Source organism: Pteronotus mesoamericanus, unplaced genomic scaffold, assembly GCF_021234165.1.
Source record: "Pteronotus mesoamericanus isolate MK-2021 breed Mesoamerican mustached bat unplaced genomic scaffold, CSHL_Meso_final contig_169, whole genome shotgun sequence".
Lineage (NCBI taxonomy): Eukaryota > Metazoa > Chordata > Mammalia > Chiroptera > Mormoopidae > Pteronotus > Pteronotus mesoamericanus.
The window spans coordinates 26,155,279-26,179,538 of record NW_026555068.1 but is presented as its reverse complement, the minus strand read 5'-3'; the positions used below and the strand labels follow the sequence as shown (position 1 = coordinate 26,179,538).

At 42.6% G+C, this 24,260-nt stretch overlaps 1 protein-coding gene across 1 annotated transcript in view; it reads right to left on the bottom strand.

The window, feature by feature from the left end:
* The window catches only part of VEGFC (vascular endothelial growth factor C), a 72,648-nt gene that overhangs the window by 18,799 nt on the left and 29,589 nt on the right, over positions 1 to 24,260 (bottom strand). The window contains exons 2-3 of the mRNA XM_054566196.1: positions 10,378 to 10,591; positions 8,711 to 8,901 (exon numbers count right to left, since the gene is read on the bottom strand). Of these exons, the coding sequence (XP_054422171.1) occupies positions 8,711 to 8,901; positions 10,378 to 10,591 (405 nt within the window). The remainder of the gene's footprint in view (positions 1 to 8,710; positions 8,902 to 10,377; positions 10,592 to 24,260) is intronic.

The window sequence follows — 24,260 nt, the reverse complement described above, 5'->3', positions numbered from 1 at the left end:
CATGAAAAGAGGTGCAGAACTTCCTTACTGAGAAGATCCTGGATTAACTCCATACAAAGAGGCGCCCCCAAAATGCCTCCCTTTACACCCTCACACCCCAAAAAGAGCCCGTTCCTCTTTAGAGCACACTATCTCACGACCATATTTAATTTAAATCTTCCAACCCTGAGTCTATTAATTAAGCACAGAAACAATCGGTAGCCCCTGGGGTGTATGATTAATAACTATAAAGTCAGAAACACTATACAGTATTTAAGGAAATAATCACCCCTCAATGGGAGAATGGGAAAATTGAGGGTTTTTTTTTTTTTTTTTTTTTTTTTTTTTTGCTCAACTGAGTATATATCAACCACATACTCACTATTTAGGGCCTATGGAGCTTAATTTGGTCTGGGAAGAACACAGGACAACAGATCCTAACAGATTTATATATGGCCCTGAATCAATTTTAAGCTATTGCAATACATAAAATGTATATTCAGTGCTGCCATTATAACAAAAACCCCATCCAGGAGGGTTAGAAATGCTGCATAAAATTTGTGTACATGATCAGTACTTTGAGTAGTAAAAGAAATGCTCCTTTTAAGAGATGCATTACTCTTTTTCTTAAAGCAAATGTTATTCCTAAAGACACTTTGGGTAACTGGTATTGGTAGAGAGTTCTTTCTTCCCCATCTGGATCAAACCTGATTTTCAGCAAGTGTGCATGCCAAATATTAATTAGCTGAAGATTCAAAACAAGGCCACATTCCACTTGTTGAATACATATGAATGCAATAAACTAATTTTTCAGACTGCCACAGTGGTCTGTTTCATTAATGGAAGAACCGTCTCTGTCTGTAGTGCAAAACAGTACCTTTGCGTTTCGGTCCGTAACTGCACATTTTACTTAGGTTGAAAAAATTTTGCTGTCAAAGAAAATTTTATGAAAGCCCAGCTTAACTCAAATCAAATCTGGAATGCTTTTGTGCTTTTATTATTTCTTTAGAAAATAATTAAAAAAGAGACTAGCCATTTCTCTTGAAGATGGCAACACAGAATTTTAACCGACCCTGTTCAAATACTTCAGAATGAGGTGGCAGCCAGCAAGAGGTGTGTTCCTCACTCGATGCAAACAAACCCAGCCCAGAGGCTCCCATTCCCAAGGAAGCCCTGCAGATTAGAAGTTCTTTTTTCATTTCTATCTTCGGGAAAAATACATAGAGTAAATACTAACCTTTAACCAATTTCTTAATCCAAATGTTTGGTTCAAAAGCAGATGCCTTTCTCCTGTTGCTACGTTAGTCATCAAACAATTGACCTGCAGAATACACTTTCTCCTCTTTGGTTATATCTCCTAAATACACAACTGCTCGTAGGAAAATATACTGAAAGGATATGTTTTTGAAAGAAGCCACAAAGCCACCCAGTCAACTGAAGCGTTCAGCCGCCCTGGGTCTGAGCCGGGAGGTCGCGGAGCAGGTGCTATTGATTAGGTCCCTGGAATGCTGGGTGCAGATGGTTCCACTTTGCAACTAACCGGGCTCCGCACACTCTGATAACACGCCCTCCACGGAGCGCATAAAGGAATTCCTATGAAGTTTCCACCAGGCACGTGGGTGCTATGTGACTCACGGTCCGTTGTCCTTACAGTGCATATGACTCCAACTGGTGACTTTTGTTGCTAAATGGTGTGTCTGGGACTCCTTGAACAAAACAAAAACTCTGTTTCCTTCCACAACAGAGCAGTAAGAAATTTCCTTTTATGTCTGATAGGAATCATCCCAAGCTCCCATTTATACTACATTGAAAATATCATAAAGTAAACTCGAGAAAAGGTGTTCCTTGAGCACAAGCTCTTACAAGCTGCGATATTAGTAAAAATGTTAAATACAAGTGCACGCTGCCTTCAGGAGCATCTCGCCTCACCCTGCCTCGCTTTGTCAAGCTCCTTGAAGTGCATTCCCACAGGCCTTTGCTCTTCTCTTCCAGCACTTGGACCACTTGACATTGCTTGATCGATGTTGATTTCCCTGCTCAACTGTAAACTCCATTTGCGCAGGCGTCACACGTCCCCGCGAACCCAGTACACAGCCGAGGATGAAGCCCCACATCGCGCAATGGAATTCAAATGAAAACTACCCCTTTCACTGCAATAGAAAGTCTGAGGGGATTCTTCAGGAGAGAGAAGGGCAGAAACTACAAAATCGAAAGCTGAATCCTGTCGATGACTGAATCCTAGTGTTCCCTCTTTTGGCCTGACCCAGCCATTCTCTAAGTGGTGCCAACCACTCCAGGGCTTCCAACAATGTTTATCAATACGATGTTTCCTTTCAAATCTGCAGCTAATGATCCAGTCACTGCTGTGGAATCCTAGGAGGATGTGTCCAGTCTTTTTCTGATAGCTCCACCTAAATACCACGCAGATTCTTTAAAATCCGCATACTCAAGACTCTAACTTTGACCCCAAATCTGTTCTCTTCTCTACGTATCCATCCTACTTAGTGCCAAGTGTTTGCCGTGTGCCAGCTACTGCGCTATGCCTCAGGGTGATAACCGAACACAAGCTTTGCTTTCATGGCGTCTAGAGCCTGGGGAATAAAACTGTCTGAGAGAGAAGGTAACGATGCTGCAACATAAGCAGGAAGGGAGCTATCACAGACAGGAAGTGACTTTACACCAAGGCCAAAGGATGAGTAGCGATTAGCTAGGTAAGTGGAGCCATGGGGTTGGTGTGTTGGGGAGATGTTTCAAACCCAGGGCATTGTAATGACATGGAGATAAGAGATATTGACATATTTAAAGAATAACATAATTTGGTGCTAGTGGAACGTAGTATTTGAGGGGAAAAAGCAGAGACAATTAAGGCTGCAGCGGTAGGTAGCAGCCAGGTCATGAAGGCCCTGGGAACCGTGTGAAAGAATTTAAACTACAGAAGAGTGTCATTCAAAATACTTAACAGCTTAGAATGTTTGCACTGGCCAATCAGAACTGATGCTAGCCTGAGCCATCCAATCAGAAAAGAACAGCTTATCAACACAGCAGCTGAGTGCTGGCTCAGTCCCAAGAATGCCATGTTCCGGAAGAGCTTTGAGCAGTATCTGATAAAGCACTGAGAAAAGAATCATCTCACTGATAAAATGCAGCACAGGGAACGGAGGGAGGTGAGGCCAGTGGTGAGGCTGGCCCGGGGGCCACGGTCAATGACAGTGGCCCTGCCCGGAGAGGGATCAGCAGAATAAAGGCTAAGGGTAGATTCTGGAGAAGTCGGAAAGGATTCGACGGGAATATTTGATTAGACTTGTAGCAAAACGAGGAATAACTTGGATGGACCGACTAGAATCAGGGGTGTCCAACCTTTTGGAGTCTCTGGGCCACAGAGGAAGAAGTCGTCTTGGGCCACACTTCGCATTGTGACATGTAATCACAAAAAAAGTCTCATAAGGTTTTACGTAAATTTATGATTTTGTGTTGGGCCGCATTTACAGCCATCCTGGGCCACAGGCAGCCTTCAGGCCACAGGTTGGACGCCCCGATAGGTGAGTGGTGTCATTTACTGAGACAGAGAGTGCTGGAAAAAGATTTATTTACTTGCTTATTTGGGAGGGTGCTGTGGGGCTGGGGGAGCGGAACACAGAGGTCATAACCCCAGTGTGACACAGATTGACCCTGATGGTCTGAGGGACAGCCAGGTGGGACAGCCAGGTCGCACGGTGAGTAGGTAGTGTGGAAACTGGGGGAGAAGAGTGGTCCAGGGATCACAGTGGGGGAGGAATCAGCACGAAGAGACTTGAGGAGGAGGATGTCTCAGGAGTTAGGGAAGAGGATCTTGGGACAGAACCCTGAGGACTCAGTACCTCGTTTTGAATTAACCTAACGCTTTTAATTCTAAAAATGTGCAAAGCTTTAAATGATGGACATGCGGAAATGAAAATTACTTTGCTTTTATAATGATACCAATTTACAAATACAACTGCAGCAAAGGATCAAAACAAAATTGGAAAACAACATAAAGCAACAGCAAACACCAGCTAGACTTCAAAAATTGTATAGGCCAATCCTGACTCTTCATATGAGCGGATGACTGAGAGGGAGCAGGTGAGATTATCCACATGATCCACCTGTGAGAAAAGGACCCCTAGGTTCTGGGAAGCCTGGAGGTGAGAGAAGATGACGGAGAGTGAGAACCGATCCTACATGACATGAAGCAGACAGTCTTCTTACAAAAAACACATAGATTGGATGCTTAAGTACTGAGGATACTGGACCAAAGTCCATTTCACCTGCACGTACCTTGAACTTGGCATCAACTGCTCTCTACCTTGCCCCTGAAGCCTTTTACCTTCTAAAGACTCAATCAACCCCCTGAGGTCTCCAAGTGGCAGAGCGGTTTGTCTGCTGCCCTGCGTACACTCTGATCCTTGTATAAATACTCTCACTCTGACAGCGACCAGGCAAACACGGGGCTTAATTATATCAATGTCAGAATGACTATGAAGTGGTCACAGAAAAATGGTTGACACTAACTTACTTGCTTTGTTTACTCACAATGAGCTGACACTCTGTATTCCAAATTAAGATTTTGCCTAAGGTGCTCCTGTTATCCATTTGGCACATATCGAAAGTGAGCATGTATTTAGAGGCATAGAATGTTTACTTTTGCACATATTAACTATGCATGGGGAAATGGGGGAGCATTTCCTCTCCTATAGGTTAAAGACACTATTATTTTTAAAACGTGGAGCTCAAGTTTAGAGCATAGTCTTTTGTTAGGCAAAAGGATCAGTTCATTTAAAAATTACACAGGTGAGCTAATCCATTATTATTATTATTATTAATCATCAAGAAAGAAGTGTGAAAATCTGGTTCAACAGGTAAGGATTAGGGGGTCAGGGAAACAACTTCTTGAAACTGTGGGAAAATGCTGCGGACGTGTCTGTATTGGTATTTTTTTCACACTGAAGGACCCATAGTTTTAATGTGGTTCCAAAAGGCCTCGAGCACTAATTCTGTGGCAGGCTCTCCAGTAACCAGTGAGCAAAACAGACCTGTTTTTGCCCTTTAGGGGAAAACAGGCGTTAATCAACTGACGATGACTATGCAACGATAGGCTATCAGGTTATAAACTGTAGTAAGTGTATGAAAGACAGATGTGGGCAACTAGGAGGGGGCATCCGTTTCTGACCCCGCACGTCACAGAGGTCCGAAGAATCTCCCTCAAGGCCTGGCTTGCGCCGCGTGGCGCTGGAGGTGAGACCACCAGAACGCCAGCTCCAGGGAACTGCCCCCCCGCCAGAGGGCGCTGGAAGGCAGGGAACGCCGAAAGGGTGTGCGTGCAAAGGCTCGGGGGTGGGGGCAGGGGGGCAGGAATTGAAAGCCGCGCATCGGCAGCACAGAAGGTCAGGTCCAGGGGCCGCCACGTCCCCTGACCCCGCAGCGCAAGGCGCAGGCAGGCAGCCTGCGAGTCCGGCCGTGATAAGATTTGGGGCTTTTTCCAAGAACCGTGGGAACTCACTGCCAGGCCTTCGTGCCCGAGACTACCAACAGCAAACAGGTGTGCTGCTTTTTCACATGTCTCGCTTGGGCACAAGTTTAGAGAACAGACGAGGAAGGCGGACAGGAGAGCAGGAAGGGCAGCGAGGGCGTGGCGGCGGCGGGAGCTCCTCCGCGGACACGCGCGTCCCGGTGTCCGCCGCTGCAGGGACGGCGGCGGACGTGCGGAATCCAGACCCCGGGGGACGAATCCAGCCTTTAGCTGGGGGACAGACTGGCCTTGTGAGGAGGAAGGAGGCGTCATCAAAAACGACCCCACGCTTCTGCCTAGAAGGAGGTCACGTGGGGAGGTGAAAGCAGAAGACCAAGTGCTTCTGATCGTGGTGTGTTGGTTGGGGTGAGTTTCGCGTGGGGGAGGAAAAGCTTGTCTGAGGGACTGGTACACAGAACACGGGGGCGACGGAGCTACGTTTTGAAATATTTAATTTAAACGTGAAAGTGAGCTCTAATTTAAACATCAAAGTCATATTGCATAAAATAGCATGCTATAAAACCTGCACCTTTTTAAAAGAAGATCCATTTAGAAATAGTTTTTCTGGATTTACACGGCAAAATAAAATTTGCGGGGAAAAATTAGTAGCAGAAATAGCTTTGGGATTGTCAGTTGGCAACTGATTTTCACCCAGAAAATAAATTAACGATAAAAAACCCAGGAATTTCAAGAAATGAGCAAATGAAGTAAGAAATCCCAACACGACAATGATTATTATTCAACTCTACATCTGTAGAACGTGAGCCGTTGGAAAGGAAACTTTCCTCTCACAATTAAATTTAATAGGGCCTTTATAACATGATAGTGATGAGCTCTTAATAAACACATTTTGTTTTATTTGATGAAACAATTCTTCAAAACTTATCTCTGAGCCTATCCATGTCTTTCAATTTTTAAAAGAAACGTGGCCCGTTGGTATTTGGCAAATTCAATCAGTATTTGAAAGAGCAACTAAACTGACATTTGCTTTAAATGAAACACCATAGTAATACATGATATAATTTAGGACACAGATCATATTACTTAAATGAGTTATTTAAAAATATACACTATTAAATGTATTCCACAAATTTATTTTAATTCCTAAATCACCCATATTTCATTTTTTTTTAAAATGACTTTCATTCAAGAGTCTCAGAAGGCCAAAAATGTTTTTACTGAGTTTGGCTTGAATATAAAACCAGTAACATTTTTAATATTAATATCTTTTTAAAATAAATGTGTTTTGGGGAATATTCTACTGGCATAAATATTTCCCTTTAACAGAAAAGGCTTTTAGTTCCAACACTTATTAAAGGTTTTTTTAAAAAACCTTTTTTACTTCAGGATTATGATAAGATAAACACTTAATATCCAGCAAACCCTGTTAAATTAGTATAATTTTTTCAGAATAGTATATAATATGTATAAATCAAAAATTTCTTAGCTAAGAAATTCTCAATAATTTTTTGATAAAGATTTGAGGGGAGAAAAGAAATTAACAAAGGAGAAGCTTTGTTGCTCTAACATTATGATGATTTATTATTCCTTTAAAATATTAGAGTTTATCAAGCACTGAACTATTATCACATTTACCCACAGACAACTCTTCTACTGATAAAGTTTCTAAATGTATGAAAGTAGTTAGACTGTTATTGCTTTTCCTGCTAACACATACAAGAATAAAACCTGTATTATTCATCTGTATTTATAGAAAATAATAAAGAATAAACTACTCTGGCTATGCTTCAAGTTACTATGATAATAACAGAAATGATGAAAGACCCCAAAGCATCACCTTTTAATTTTTAGCATTTAGACTCAGGTTTAAATAAAGAAAGGAATTCAGGTTTATAATTTGTTTTTTGTTTCCTCTTGCAAGTCTTAGTATCTGAAATGGCTTGTTCGTCAAGCATATGAGAAATGTAAAGAAATATATATATATTTTAAAGTAGTTTGGACAATGTCTCCAAGCTCAGGCACCATATTATTACAGTAAAAATTTTAGAGATTTTCAACTGGATGGGAAAAGGCAGTGGAAGCAACTGAGGTAGTAATTTTAACTTGCATTTCCATGTCATTATTAAAATGAGAGTAGATTTTATTAGTGGGAATTATGTAGACCAGCTAAAGTTTTTATGAAAGGAAACTTATGTTCTAAGTGTAGACATTATTTAATTAAAACTGTTAATTTGCTGTCATCCCACCTTGTACAAATCAAATCTAACACCACATTTTGAAATCATCTCATTTTTCATTCTAAAGGTCAAAGGACAGCTCTGAATGCATCTGGCTCACCTCTGCTATTCCAGTTCAGAACCGACTGGAAGAGTCTGCCCGCAGCCCGTTTCGTCTTTTTGGGGGCCGTGTGCATCAGCCCAGCCTTTGCCTCTGGGCTTCTCCAATGAGTGCAGGGTCACGGGCACACACAGTTTTAAACAGCGCTGCCTGATTGTCATCAGCACGTAAACGGGGCCTCCGCTGCCTCCCAAGGCCTGCAGGGCAGGGCTGTGCGTCTGCTCTGAAAATCCCCTACCCTAACCGAACCCTACGGGGTTTCCTGGTTATGTATCAGAAGCTTTACGTCTAATATGACGAGACTTGACAGGTGGTTCAAACCACTGGAGAGTAAGCGTCAGAAGACTTCCCCGTCTTTCTACATAAACACAATGAAGTGTTCAGTGTGATGGTTTCTGTCAATACTAGACCACTGGTTCAAGGCCGCACACACTTGTAATGACATGTTTCGAATGTAATGCGTGCTTCATCTCTATAATCCGAAGACTTAGCTCTTTTAAAGTAATATCTTGGCAAGAAAACGTGAGCGTTTAAAAGTAACTTATTGCCAAATGAAAATCTTTGTCCTCAAAGATCAATGTGTGTGCATGGATGTATGTACGTGTGGATGTATGTGTAGGCATACATGTATGTGTGTACGTGTGTGGATGGGCGCGTAAACACATTCATATGCATATGTATTATTTCCTTCACTCGACTTTGATACCACGGTGTGAGTTCATAAAGCATCGGTTGCTTTGTGATAGCATATCATCAAAACCACAAAATACTGAAGAGTTAACTTCATCCCCCAAAAGGGGACACCAGAACCCGCGAACGGAAGGACAGTACGGCAAAGGGACCCGGGTGTCACAAGCACAGGGCTCGGAGGGCGCGGTGGGGGCCGGGGGCGGGCGCTGAGGCACCTACCGTCTTGCTGAGGTAGCCTGTGCTGGCGTTCATGCACTGATGCCCCTCGCTGTTGCAGCAGCCCCCACATCTGTAGACGGACACACATGGAGGTTTAAAGAAGGTGTTTGTGGCTGCTCCAAACTCCTTCCCCACATCCACACACACCTCACGTGGCATGCATTGAGTCTTTCTCCACTCATAATCAATACCTGTCGAGTCACAGGGAAGGCCAGAGGTTACACAGAAGGCACCGAGGCGGAAACAGCCCACAGCAGTCGGAAGTCACTTACACTCGATGGCAGACTTTAAGATTGACATTTCATAGACAACTTGAAAGAAATAATTGACGGCATCCTAAACGGCCCTGTGAGCTGGCCTATGCATATAATGTCATACCTAACACAGCAGCTAAGGACTTCTCTTTTTTTTTTTTTTTTTTAACTAATTGCTATAGCCGTGTAACAAGCTAAATGAGGATTATGCTTTCTTAAAATAACACCAGTATTCCCCGGCCCTTATGTTTGGTTTTCTTGACTGAAGAAAACACAAATTTAACATGGAGATGTTGACAAGATCTGCAGAGATGGAGTCATGCTCATTTGCTGTAACATGTACTGTTTTCATGGTCTCCAAGCAAATATAAACATGTTTTGATTTTTCTTTTTCAACTGAGGTGTCAACGAGAACATGGTTTTGGTTCTGGGCTCAATACAAAAATCAGTTTCAGGCAGGCTATTTGGCAACTTTGGGTAACGTCGTGCTTGGTGGTAGCTACTTGAAATACAAAGGTGCTTTCCATCAAGTGGGACAGGTATCCCAAATTTCATTTTTTCAGAAAAGTCAAATTTTCCTGTTCCCTCCATGTTCTTTCTTGGAATTTTGCTTCCAATGACTTAGTGGTTTACTCACAGCACTGTTGATTTTTTAAATACTGCATTACAAATGATGTATGTCTTAAATGTTCTAGTCTATTTTCCCATATTTCCCCTAAAATAAAATTCTTTGGGGAAAAAAAGGACAAACTATTCATTATTTAACCATGAAGCCATTTTGTTTGATTGGCTTTGTTTGGAAAATACGTTGCAATCTCAAACCTTCAAAGAAATTAGTATCTAATAACTGAAGGGAATTACTTTTTAGAAGTAATCCACCAATTTATACTATGACATTTTATGCAATGTCCCAATTTTTTGTGACCCTTTCTTCTGGATCTCTCCGGGACTTTGCCAAAGTCCCCACTCAAGCCAGTTATCTGTGAAACAACAAGGCGACGAGTAGGATTTGAAAAGGTGAGTTGGAATGATTGAGAAATTAAGCATTTCTATATCCAAATCAGCAAGAAAATTTACATGCAATTATTTTGCAAGATAGAATGTTTGCATGATTAAACTCACAGTGTAAAATACATCTATATGATTTTAAATGTTGTAATGACATTTCACCTAATTCAAAAAAATTACAGTACATTGATAGGCATGCACTTTCCTCTCTTTACACCTATTTCAAAAAATCATCTCAACCACTCAGTGAAATCCTAAAGTTCTGTATTTGGAAAATAATATTTCCTTTTGGCCCCCAAATATTCAGTGGTACAAATGCTGAAATTAAAGGCCAAGGCTGGCCACCTTCACTGGGTTGATATACGACCCTTATATATATAGATGTGTGTATTTCTCCATTCTTACTTTTCAAGATCTCTGCATTATAATGTGCGGCGGCAAATTTTATAGTGCCTTCTGTCCTTGTATTGACGCTGGGCTGTTCTTCACTCTGTCGCCAGCCTCCTCTCCGTAACTGACACTTGTACATTTGCCAGTACTCCGGGTAGAGAACAGTCATGAGCTCATCCACACTAGACACCGCCCGCAGCTGCTCCTCCAGATCTTTGCCCGCATAAGCCTGTCGAAGGAACATACCAGGTCAAGCACTTGTCGGAGTGAAGCATTCGTACACAGATGCACTGAAAAACAGGTAGGTTTAATGTTATATGGGTTGGACCCCAAGTAAAATATTATGACATCCCTGAATCATATAATGCCTCATGGTAAACTATTCATACTTTAATTTGAATCATCACCACAATCAGAAGTAAATCAATCCCCACCATTCGAGTATATATTTTGTTTCTAAGGCAAGAATTTTGTGATGTAATTTTAAAAATAATTTTTGAGGCAGCATGTTTTATTTATAGTTGTTTTACATAAATGGCAAGTTTATAAGTTTAAAAATTTAGTCAAGCTTGTGTTACCTTCCAACAGAAATAAAATTAAACTGAAATTCATTCTCATGCTTTGCTGCATTTGTAGTTATCAGCATCAATAAAATATAATTACGCAGGATGCTTGAAATTAGGAATCAGTTTTACGGAAGCTATTTTTGAATCAATAATCTCATGAAGAATGGGATTCCAACAACAGCATCACAATAAGGCTTATAAATTGGCAGAACCTCCAGTATTTCCAATGAAATTGATCATTGAGATTTATTCTGGTATGAAAAAGACATGGAATAGATCAGAATTCTGCTTACAAATAGCTGTCTCTGTCACGGGGGTCAGAAGCACAGACCACTGCACAGCGAAAAATTGGCGCGTCACATTTGACTCTGAAAACTCCGTTTTCCCCTGGCGTGCGGGGGATGGGTCCAGGCCGCCCACAGATACCAAATCCGTGGATGCTCCTCTCGCCTCCATAAAATCGTGAAGAATAATGCACATGGCAGATTGGTAACAGCACAGGCATTTATTGAAAAAAAAGTCTGCTTACAAGTGGACCTGCACAGTTCAAATCTACGTTGTTCAAGGGTCAACTAGAATACTCTTTTCCTCAGAGTTTTTGTGATCATTCAAATAAACATATGGCATAGGAGTGTGTTATAAATGTGGTAGTGAGCGGTGGGCTTATTTATCATTATGACATCTTTAGGGAGCAAACGCAAAGTACAGAGATTGATTTTTAGACAAATCGAAATTTTTCCACCACTGTGAACTGCAACTGTCAGTACTATACCAGTTCGGGGTTGTATTTATTTTTTTGCTTGTAATTTTTTTTTTTTTCCAATTACAGTTTACATTCAGTGTAATTGTGTATCCATTTCAGGTGAGTGCGATTTCTTTAGATCCTTCTTCTGCATTTTCTTTCTGAAGGAGCAGCTTCTAAGGAACTGAGCAGGGCCAGTCAAGGGATGGGGCTGTTCTGTGAATCAGGGAAAGACCAAAACCTTGAGGACAGGTGCTGCCAGCAGACCATGGCACACGCACGCGCACACTGCACTTCTGAGGACACATAGAATGAGTTCAGAACCAGGGAGACCTTGCGATCTTTCACGTGGAAGGGCCATCCATGTGAAAGTCAGGTTCTTTCTCAAGGCTTTCTCAAGTCTTATGGTCACCACTGTTTTGTGGGGTGTTTGTGCCATTTGCCTGAATGTCAATATATTCCATTTAAAATCTTTTCCAAAGGGATGTGGTACGGCTTAGTATAGAGAGTATCTTACAAATGGGTATTGAACTATAATGAAAAGACTCAAGTAATCCAAACATGAATTTAGCTTCGCATTCTGCCTTGAAGAGACCAACGAGGAGGTTCCAGCCCGGATTCGTACGCCACTTGCAGCAGGCATGCATTTGCGAACAGCGGCCCAGGTGGTATCCCGCGAAGGACTTCGAGATGCTATGGAAGTCCAAGCTGAGCGTGCAACGTCAAAGGCAGGGAGCTACCGTCCAGAACAAGCCCCTCCCGGATCATCTGTATACCTAGAACTCACTTCCTTCTCACTCTAGCAGGAGAAGAATGAAGCAAGACCTCTGAGTCTAGAAGTGACGTGGTAAGAATGAGCTTTGGGGTTTCACTTGCTCATTACAATTCTCCTTAGTTATCATGAATCGTAGCAGGAAAGGAGCACCGGCCCCATGGACCGCAGCCGCTAACCAACTTCGCATTTTACACACCTAGTTTGCAAATCCCAGTTTTCCTCTCTTTGCTCTGCGTTGACTGGGGTTTTTTTCAGGTGCCTGTGAGGGAGAAAGCCCACATATGGAGCAGCGTGGCAGCCGTCCAGGACTAAGGTACTGGTCCTGGATTTACCAAGGAGCACAAATGAACTTCTAAAAGACGTGTAAGTCCAGTGTCAACAGCCCGTTGAGGCAACAATCAAGTTAAAGGCTACGCTTTATGTAAGTTTAACACTTAATAGTTTTATGATGTTGAAAACGCATGGAGAAATGCAAATGGTTGAATTATGGAAAACGTCTTCTCACCTAAAAGTATGTACTCCTTGCCAAATACCCATAACCAGACCTGAAAGAACGGGCAAGTGTCCATCGAAGAAATGGTGGGTCACACTCTTGCATTTTCACCAAGTGGCCGCAAAGAGCCCCAGGCAAATCTGATTAATCATCCTATGTATCTATATTTGGGGGGGAGGGGAAAAATAACTCAATGTTCAAAAGAAAAATAAGGGACGTTCATATTTTTTTCTGAAAATGCACACGCTATCTTTAAAAGGTAGGCTTAAGTAGTATTTAATATATTAAAAAAGTACATTGTCCTGGACAATTTCATAAAATGAAGCAGAGGAAAGATTACTGGGTCGAATGATCAGTTTAACAAGATAGGAAATTTACTAAAACTTTTAAAAGGAAGTATTTTTCATATTATCCAACGCCTTCATCTCTTTGTCCCACAAAAGCAAATTATCAGTGGAAGTCAATCCACCAGGAGGCAGCCATCAAGGTCCATAGCTAAGCTCCCAACATGTGTTCTTTCTCTCTTCTTTGAAAACAGGATCAGAGCCAGTCACTAGAATCGGTGGTGGCTGAAGTTACTCTTCCCCCCAAAAAGCCAAGGACTCACTTACTCATCGCTTCTTGCTCAACAATGGCATTTGCGAGACAGATGAACTTGAGGTTGTTCTGTTTCCTTCCACCAACAATCCATGCTAGGCAAATGCGTCAATTTTGAAAGCATATTCTAATTACTTAAACATGGACAAGGACGCGGGGGGGCTGACTGTGGGAGCAGGGGTGGACAGGGCAGCGGGGAGCAGTGGAGGGGGAACAGGGACAACTATAGCTGAACAACAGTGTAAAAAGTTCAAAATAAAGCTACCCTTTGAAAGCAAAATTTGGGTTAGGTCGCCGAATGATGTAGAGAATCATAAATAAATGTGGAAAACCAGGCGGTATTCTTCCCAGGAACGGCAGCGTGGGCACGTTTTACAGAACCTGAGCACATCGTTTGACCTCAAGTGTCAGCAAAGGTGTTGGATCAGGACCCTCTGCCCCACGGGTCCTCCGCCATCCATGTCTGCGCCAACCTGATGTGCTGGATAGATGACCCAGGGAGCGGGTAGTATCTGAGTGTTAGTTTAACATCAGGAGTTTGTGTTTGGAACGTTCCCATTTTAAATTTTCATTCAATTTTGCCTATTCCCAGAAAAGTTTTATTATACATTTTGAAAATAATGCCATCATGAAGAGTGGACTTTTTATATTATTTATAGCATACACTTTCCTTTTTATTTTTTTTAAAAAGTCACTTTTTTAGTTTGTCACATGAATTACATTAAAATAGCAAATATCTAAATCTGAGTTCAGGGGACTTAGAAAAGATTTTTGAGATAAGTTCCTAATTGAATGCCAATGTGGACAATCGGTCATATCGGCACAGTCAACACCACGGACCCTGTGCCCCTGACGTCTTGCACTGAGCACCGAGAGCCACTTCCTTGCCACTTATTCATCAATGGAACTGACTTCTGGTCCTTGCAGAAGGACAAAATGACCTCAGAGATATTAATTCCCACTCTTTTTTCCCAGACATGATTGCAAAAACAAAAACAGCACCAGGTAGGTGAAGCCAAAAATAACAAGTACATTTACTGCCTGCTGAGGAAATGCCAAGGCACTAAAATGTCCTACTCAGATATTCCAGTGGCCATCTCGTAGGGCATTGTCACCCGGCAGTGGCTTTCCCCCAGCGTCGTCTGGCGGGGTCTGTAGACACTTTTGTTTTCAGTCTGGGGTGGGAGGGCGATGCTACAGGCACTAGTCAGTAGAGGCCAAGAATGCTGCTCCACATCCTACAATGCGCAGGAGACAACCCCCCCGCCAAAACACACGTTACCTGCACCAACGCGAGAGCAATGCCTCTGCTGGGGAACCCCGCCGCTGAGAAAGAGTGAGCTCTGTCATGAGTAGCCTCTGCGGAATGTTCCAAGGTTCAACATTCGCATGAATTTCACCTTGTAAAATCCGTGGGGCCATCAGAATGGTGAATGAGTGGACGGAAAACACCAGTGGCTGAACTTAGTAACGGCGACATTCTTAGGGAGGTTTATTTATTGGCCAGGGTAATATGCTATTTTTCTGTTCACACAGGCATTTCTCAACAGTTTGTTTCATAACCAGAGGAGAATGTAGTGGTTTAGATACAGCTTCCTGGGTAAATAAATTCAAATGTTTCATAACTATTTTCCTTTAATTGCTTATGATTATTTTGCTGAAGAGTCAACTAATTTCAAAAACAAGTTTTACATATTTTTTTTTAAAAAAATGCTTATTCAGAAAGTTATTTTGAAATTTAAAAAATGTAATCGGTTATTATAATTATTTCTCTTTTATAAAGTTTCTTTTATTCCTTGATATTTTAAAGACCAATTTATGTTAATGTTCTCTAATACTGAAAGCAATAATAATGCTTTAAAAATTCTTTAATTAGCCCGGGCTGGTGTGGCTCAGTGGGCTGAGCTCTGGCCCTCTGGCCAGAGGGTCACCAGCTTTGTTCATGGTCAGGGCACAGGCCTGGGTTGTGGGCCAGGTCCCCAGCGGGGGGCACTGGAGAGGCAACCCCACATCGATGTTTCTCTCCCTCTTTTCTCTCTCCCTTCCTCTCTCTCTAAAAACAAATACAATCTTAAAAAAAAATCTTTAATTAGCAAGTAATATTCACACCAAACTGAACAAATCGCCAGAACCCAGTTTGACGAATGTTCACAAGCTGGCCAAACCCTTGTCATCAAAGAGAGACCGAGACAGGGAGCACTGGCCACAGCCCAGGACCCTCTTTGTCCCTAGTTTTAACTCTCCACCACGTGTTACCATTGACTCCATTTCTATTTCCTGCCAACATCATTAGTTTTCAGTCCTTTTCAAATATGCACGAAGGGTGTCATTTAACAGCATTTAACAGTTTCAGCTGGGTCTTTTTTCTCAACCTAATCTTTGTGACGTCCATCTTTGCTCTGTGAAGCAGTTGGTTTCACTGCTGTCTTGTTCTGTAGTGTATGAACTTCTGCAGTTTATTTATCTCGTCTACGCTCTGTATCTCTCTTGAGGGACGGGACATACATTTGGGGGTTGGTCTGTAAGTGGAAATGGAATTGGTGGCCTATGAGGTGTGCATGTACTTAGCTTTATAAATACGGTTTACCTGTTTTCCAAAGTCATTGATACCAATTTACATGCCCTAGAGTTGCAGATAAATTTTCCCTCACTCCCCATCTTTGCCAACAATGAGTCATGTTGGTTTTTAATTTTAGCCCTTCTGATGTGGATATGATAACATCTCACTGTGCTTGTAATGTATGGTCCTTGTGTGACTGGTGGGATGGAGCACTTTCATGTTGTCTGGACATTGGTTAGCCTCTTCGGAGAAGTGCCGGTTAAAGCTCTTTACTCATTTCTGTTGGTTGTCTTATTTGTTACTGATTTGTAAGAGTTCCGAACGTATTTTGGGGTACATGTTCTTTGTTGAATATGTGTATTGCCAACATATTTTTTTCCACTATGGAGCTGGTATTGTTACTCTGTTTTTTTTTTTTAAATGAATTAAGTTCAGAGTATAAATGATGTTTGGATTTTTCTTTATGGTAAGTGTTTTTGGAGCATTCTTTTACAAAATCTTTACTTATCACAAAGTCATGAAAATATTGTCCTATGTTATCTTCTAGAGTCTTTATTATTTTACTTTTCCCATTTGGACCAACAATTAACTTAGAATTAATTTCTAACTGTACTGTGAGATAGAGGTCAAGATTCTGTTTGTTCTCATATGTAATTGATCCAGCACCATTTATTGAAAAGCCCATACTTTCCTCAGAGTACTGCGCTGATCCCTCTGCTATGAATCACATGACTATATATGTTGGGTTTGCTTCTGGACTTTTGAATTTGTACCATTGCTTCTTCCTTCCTTTCCCTTCCCTTTCCTCCCTCCTTTTCTTCCTTTCTGTCTACCCTATGCCAGTACCACACTATAACAGCTTTATAATTAACCTTGAGATTAAGTATGTTATTTGGTTTATACCTGTGATGCCCCCAATTTATCACTGATATACAAAGATTAATTGCAATTTCATTTCCTTCCTCTTCTTCAAGTAATTTCAATAATGGTTTCTGGAACAAATCTGAGGTCCTTGATGACATTAAATAATACAAGTTAAATATATTGCTCAGGGTCTTGCATACATTAAGCATGCAAGGAAAGGCATAGTCAGTCACAGTAGTAGTGTGGTAATAGCAGTAAACACATGGCCTATAATTACATTAAGGGATATTCATTGAACTACATAAAAGGTTCAATTCTTACAGCATACTTTAATAGTAACGCTTATTCACTTAAAACCTATGTTCTTTACAAAATTTCATTTTAGCCAATCACCTGCACATGCTGCACACATGGTGAGTTGTTGCTAACAAAATGACTAACCGAACTCTGCGTTTTCTGGCAGAGAGCACGTTCTGCAGAGCCACCCACATGTGCTGCAACATAATACTAAGAGCACGTGTTTGGGGCAGAGAGACTGTTAGAACCTCAGCTTCCCCACTTACTGTGTGTGTGACCTTGGAGGCTCATGTCCCCATGTGAAATGTAACGGCTGCTATAACAATTAAATGAGTTACCTTGAAAGAAGGTATGTAAGTGGCCCACTGCTTACTTAGAGTAAATTTTTAGTAAATGAAGACAATGATGATATGATTAAAATCTCAAGCATATGGTTCCCCTTTTAAAAATGTAGATAATATAATGTACCTTTCAAAGCCTCTATGTGTATAAATGAGATATTTGTAAAACACTTAAGAAGAAGGCTGGTACACGAAGGAGTCACCTATCTCTAATACAATATTTTAAATAAATAGCAAAGGATGGAAAATTTTATGATTCTATGACCATTTATTGAAGAGCTGTTATATGTCAAAGCCTGTCCTAGGCGTGCTATTTGTAAACAAGTCTCTTTCATGGAGTTTATGTGCTAGAAATTATATAAGTTTTTTTGGAAAACTGGGAATATTAATTATAAAATTCTTGAAGTTGTTCTTTCCAAGGAATTTGTGAGTTCTAAGGCATACCTGTGTTGTATATTGCAATTAATTCCAGATGAACTGCTTGTCGCTCATGTGCTTCTGTGCCTAAAGGATTCCAGATTCTGTACTGAAGTGGCAGGGAATGGAATTTGTTGCTATGAAACAATGTTGAGTAAAAAACAAAGTTGAATTATTTAACCAGAAGTACTGTGTCTGAAACACAAAACGTCCAGTCTGTAATTTTACTAGCCCTTGAGCTGTAAAATGTCTCCTTATAATTAAAACCTACTTAAGAATTTATTTCCAAGCTGGCAAAAGCATAAATTCTATACGTGCTTTTATTTAGAAATCCGTTTACCCGTGTACTCCTTTTATACCGTACTAATTCTGGGACCACAGCTGCACTCTGGAAGGTGTGCGTGCACATGCTGAGTGGCTGGATTATCCCGAGGACACACACGCAGTAAAGAGGCAAACTACGAAACGATGGAAGATTGTTGCACGTCCAGTGCATCTCTAAAGAACTGGGAAGCTCCTCGGAGGGCAGAATCGCTCACTCCGCTGTGGGAAGAGCCCGGACGTGCCATCGATGACCATGCCGGGGTCTCCCAGACCCCGTCTGCTTACTTTAGGCACAACTTTGCTCCACCTGACGAAGTCCTGAAGAACAGACCTCCTTTGGCATTTTAACAAGTATGGGAGGGAGGTTTCCGTGACCAGTGCTTGCAGCCAGTTCCTTTCGTCCATGCCAGCTTGTTCCCACGCTCATTCCAAGTCATCGTCCTTCTTCCCGTCTCTCCTTCCTGCATTCGGTGGACAAACTTGACTCACGCTCCGTGAAGAAAACTGCAGACGATGAGCAGCAACTCACTCATCTACACTCAGTTTGTCCATCTCCGTGGTCCGATCAGCTTACCAACCTGCTGCTCTCCTGACTTTGAAAATAAACACCAGCCTGCAGACGGAGGACGTGCTCAAGCAGAGAAGGGCCGTCTCGGGGTCCGCATCCCTGCGGGGCTCCGCCGTGTGCCTTCTCTCCCTCGCAGCTGCACAGTTTTGGGGAGCACTGTCTGTAGCCTCCCTGCCCCCCACTCCGCTCCCCTTGTCCACACTCCACCTTGGCTTCTGCCCAGCGCTCCCCTGGGACCAGGTCCCACGGCTCCCGTGGGAGCGTTTCCTTGCCCCTCTGTGCTGCCATCACTGTGCTGGCGCTGCCTGGAAACCACGGGCTCTTTGTCCCCCAAGATCACACTTCTCTGCTTTTTCCTCCCCAGACCGGCTGCCGTTCTCCGTAACCTTTGCAGACGCCTCTCATCCATAATCCCAAGCGTTGGAGCTCTCCGGGCTCGCAGAGTTTCCCTGACACCCTTCTCACGTTCCTTTCTGAGGACCCGCGCCCGCTCGGGCACTGCAGGGACGGTCTGCGTCCTGGGGCTCCACGCGACACCCAGGTGCAGGGCACCCTATCCTCAGCGGCGCTGCCGTGCGAGTCCTCGGGACCCCACTCTCACAAATCCCACCCGGAATCGATGCGTCGCCTGTCCAAGCCCCTGTCCCCCCCGGTCTGTCCCACTGCCTTAACCAGGGCCCTGGGAACCACTCTCCTTCCCTCCTTCCCCTTTGCTTCCAAACGGACCCCGCCAGCAGGCACTGAGAGCCTTCCCTGCCCAGCGCAGCCCCCCTCTCTGAGCCCTCCGCCCACCTCCAGGGCTTAAGCTCTCGCTCTGCCTGATTCTTCGCATCCCCCGCCTCCTGGGCCGCCTCAGCGGCCCTGCAGCCGCTCCACGCAACAAGCAGAAGCAGCCTGACAAACAGCCGCGAAAGGACGCCACTCGCCTGCGTACCCTGCCTCGGTGGCTCCGGAGGATGAAGCCCCTCGCAGAGCTGCACTGTGTGGCATCCCACCCCCAGACCCTCCCAGGACAAGGGTGTCTCCGGAGCTCCGCGCCTTTTCTAAAAGTTCCCACGGCAAGAATATTGTCCTGGCACAATCTGTGGCGGGTGCTTTCTCTTCCGCCAACTTTCAGCTGAAATGCTGCAGACTCCCTGCAGCTTCCTGTCCCCTCCACTGACATAACCTCATCCAGCTTCCTGTCCCCTCTTCCAAAATAAGCCCAACCCCATAGTCTAGTTGAGCACCCGCCTAGTTTTTCTTTCCATATCACTCAGGCGCCCTTCCACACCCGTGGTGTTGCCTCCTGTGGAGAGAGAGGCTCTTCTGCGGAGGCCTGGCCTCCCGCGTGGACCGACGGGGCAAGCGTAGGAGGGGTAAGCGGTTCCCTGTCATTTTTCATGTCGTGGACTAACGCTATAAAGAACGTTGTCCCCAAATCAAAGAGAAACATGAGGAAAAAAATGGTGAAGGCGATTTCGCTCAACTTTGATTAAAATTGCCAAACAGCAACTGATGATAATGATGTATTTGTTTTCTTAAGGTGACTAAGGTCCCATTTAGGAAGGTGCCCCCTGTGTAGTCTGAAGCAAGGAGTAAGAAAATAAACACAGTTTTCTTTTTAAAAATACCATTTTAAGAAACAGTATGACGTTTGTATTTTAACTAGTTATTTGATCATATTAATATTCAAACATCTCCTTTATTTACACATGGAAAAATATGTGTAGCCAGCTCTTTAAAAGGTTTTAGAATTCTATCTTTTAAAAATAAAATGCAAGACAGGAAGGAAGGGAGAGAGGGAGGAAGGAAGGAAGGAAGGGAAGGAGGGAGGGAGGGAGGGAGGGAGGGAGGGAGGAGGAAAAAAAAAACCTGACCCAAACAGGCCTCATAAAAAGTAACAAAAGAAGTATTTACACAAAGACTACTTAACAAGGTACTTGGGAAGACCCCCTCCATTTTGTATTTTAAGAGTTACACTTAATTGCATTTTTCTTCCTTTATGTAACAAGGTGGATGAAAGCACCAGGCAGCCGAGCTGCATCCTGAAAGTCAACAGTTCGGGGCATAACAGGACAGACAGAGGCATGTTGCAACTGAAACATTACACCTCTAGCTCCCTTTTCCCCAAACCATAGGCAAGTAACAAATTGCTTGCAGAGCCCTGAGGCTGCTGCACTGTCTGTTCCTCACGCTCTGCATCTAAAGCCCAGGACCCTGGAGAGCCACCTTCCTTTGTCTCCGTCTATGTCTTCCTGGACGGCCACCTACCCTGCCTGGCCTGAACCTCTTACTCGCTAAAAAGCAATAGTTCACAACTGTCCCCATTTCATCAGAATGGAAGACCTGCCACACCACAAGGTCAAGGGGAAGGGGAAATGGGGGAAAAGGTGGTTGCAAAAGACCCAAAGAAAAAAGTTACCAAACGAGAAAGTAAAATCGACGCACATGAGGTCCAGAGAAGATGTGGCAGGAGGGACCCCAAGTTCCGCATCAGTGAGGGTTAAATATTTGATTTGTATATCCTTCACCTTTGCCATGACAAAACATTGCTGACATATTTTTCTAGGCTGCCAATTTTTGTATCAGCTAATGGATAATAGCAGCCATGGGTCATGACAAATAATATGTAACGAAGTAATATAAACTTTTCAACTCGTTGGTTTTACTTTTTATTAGACCACAGACAGTTTGCATACACATTTTGTCAGTGTACTCATAATATTTACTGGCATCAGAGCTAAAACTACGAAGTGATCACAACTCACACTGGGTAGAACAGCTGTGATCCAGAAGAATAACAAATCAAGTATTCGTGAGGATGTGGCGAACCTGCAACCCTCATATGTCGTTCATACAAATGTAAATACACGCTATTTAGAAGCTAGTTTGATGATTTCTTAAAAAATGTATAGATACACTTAGATGGCCCAGGACTTCCACTGCTAGTGAAGTGTCCACACAAAGATTTGTACGTGAATGTTCCTACTCACATTATTGATAAAAGCCCCAAACTGGAAAAAATTTTAGAATTCCATCAACTGTCTAAATGGATAAGTAAAATGTGTTATATTGATACAATGGAATAGTAGTCAGGAACTAAAAGGAATTAACTACTGATACGTATCACTGTGGGGATGAACCTCAAAAATACTAAGCGAAAAAAGCCAGACACGAAAGACAATGCATTGTATAACCTCATTTATAAGCAACTTATTAAAAGATACAAAAGTGTAGAAAATGAGCACATTGGCGTGGGGGCAGGGACTGGCTACAGGAACACGAGGGGACTTCCTGGTGTAGTTAAGGTGTTAGAAAACTGGGCTACAGTGATTGTTGTGTATCCATAAATCATTATCCAATTACAGTGAATAAATTTTATGGAATGTAAATTATACTGTACTAAAGCTGTTAAGAAATGGCAGCCTTCAGAAAACAAAGGAATAAGCTGTGGAAAAGAAAAAATACAGTCGGGGAGGTGAGCGCTCTGATGGTGGAGACAGGAAGAGCTGCTCCCAGGACCTGGAGCCAACTGGTCCCCTGGTCGGGGAGAGACGGAGGCCTCCAGAGAGAGAAAAGAAAAGAGTGGAGTTTATTTATTAACTGCTAGGCTTTGTCACCAATTTTCAGTGGAGTTGTACAATTATTTTGGAATGTCTGGAGAATATTTGTGGTAGAGAGAAGCAAACAAAACTAAAAATCAGTTCAAAAAATTACTTAAAAAATAAGACTTTTATAAGATTAAAAGAGTTACTCAACAGTAAATAATAGAGCATCACGATAAAATAAAAAACAGGTAAGTATTTCCGCGTACACGCTGCTTATACAGCACCCTCCATCGGGGGCAGACGGCTGGGAAGTGCGCGTGGTGGCTGAGAGCAGGGCAGAGGGCAGGGAGCGGGCGTGGGGCTGGGGCCGTGAAAGGAAGCGGAAGAGCGGAGCGACAGGCAGACCCCTGCCTTCTTTGTAAGGAGCCCAGAGACCACACCTAAATGCAACAAAATCAGGAAAGTACCCGAAGGATACCAGGAAGGTAACTACCGAAAGCAACCAGTGAAAGACTAGAAGGGGGTTGTTTCTGAGCACAGCACGCAAGGCGAGGAGAGGAGGTGGTAGGGGCTGGCTTCTCCATCAGCAGCCTTGTGATACGACTATACTCTTAACTATTCTCATGCCTCACTTAATTAAAAAGCATCAACCTTTCAATAATTCAATAATTAGGTTGAAGGGCATAACCCGATGTTTTAGCATATGTAATTGCACTAGAGGATGAAAGTTTTAATGTCCTCCGTAATTAAGACCAAACTTTTTACACAACTTCTCTCCCCTCGTTCCCAGCGTGAATCTGTGACAAACAATTCCTATCGTCCACATGAGTAACTACCTTCTTTTTTTTAAGAGGATGCAATCTCCTGTATCTTTTTTTAAGAATTAAATTGGGGTGACATTGGTTTGGCTAATAAAAGTATATAGGGTCCAACTGTGCCAGCCCATAACGCATCATCTGACTGCTGCGCTGTGTGTTTACCACCCAGATACTAGCCATCTCTGCCTCTCCTCAAATTACTATGTTCCTCTTCTCATTCATCAAAATGGTACTCGTTGTTCAAGACCATGTTTACAGAGACATTTCATCTTGAATTTTTTTCCCCCGGCAACTTAAGCAATGTTTTGAAATGCGTATCGTGGCTCCTGATCATCCATTCTTTTAATGTGTAGCCACTTCCATTGTCAGTATTCAACAAGTTCCTGCCGAGTTCTCTTCCTGTGTGCAAAGCTGTTCTGTTTGTGGACATGGAGACGGGTCAACAAATTTGAGGGCTGTACACAAAAATTTTTAAAACAAACATAATGTTTATATTTCCAAAGTAACAATAACCACTTTCACGGGCTATCAAAGCTTCACATGCAGTCAGCATCGACTAATGGCCCTTGGGAAAACTCAGTGAAAGGAATTTGTAGACTACAAGAATCTTATACAAATTGCAAAAGTTAAGTGGGAGAAACCTAAAAGAGAGCAAAAACATTTGAAGAGAAAATGTTTAGAACGAATAGGCTTTTGTGTGTGTGGATATATGCATATTCATTACAAATTACTTTTTCATACTCTTTTGGGTGCAAATGAAAATGTGTTCCTTTCTTTATTTTCCTCAGATGTTGTTCAGACATTCTTTTATGCTGCACTTTCACCCATATTTTAATGGTACCTAATACATACCAACCTATACCTCCCTTATATGTAGTAGAAGATGGCTTTGCAATCTGGTTACTTTCCCACGGTAAGATCACTGTACGTGTTTTTACGTCAACAATGTACAATTTGACAGCATAGAATGACTTTTGTCCATTTGGGGGTGTAGAAAGATGGGTTT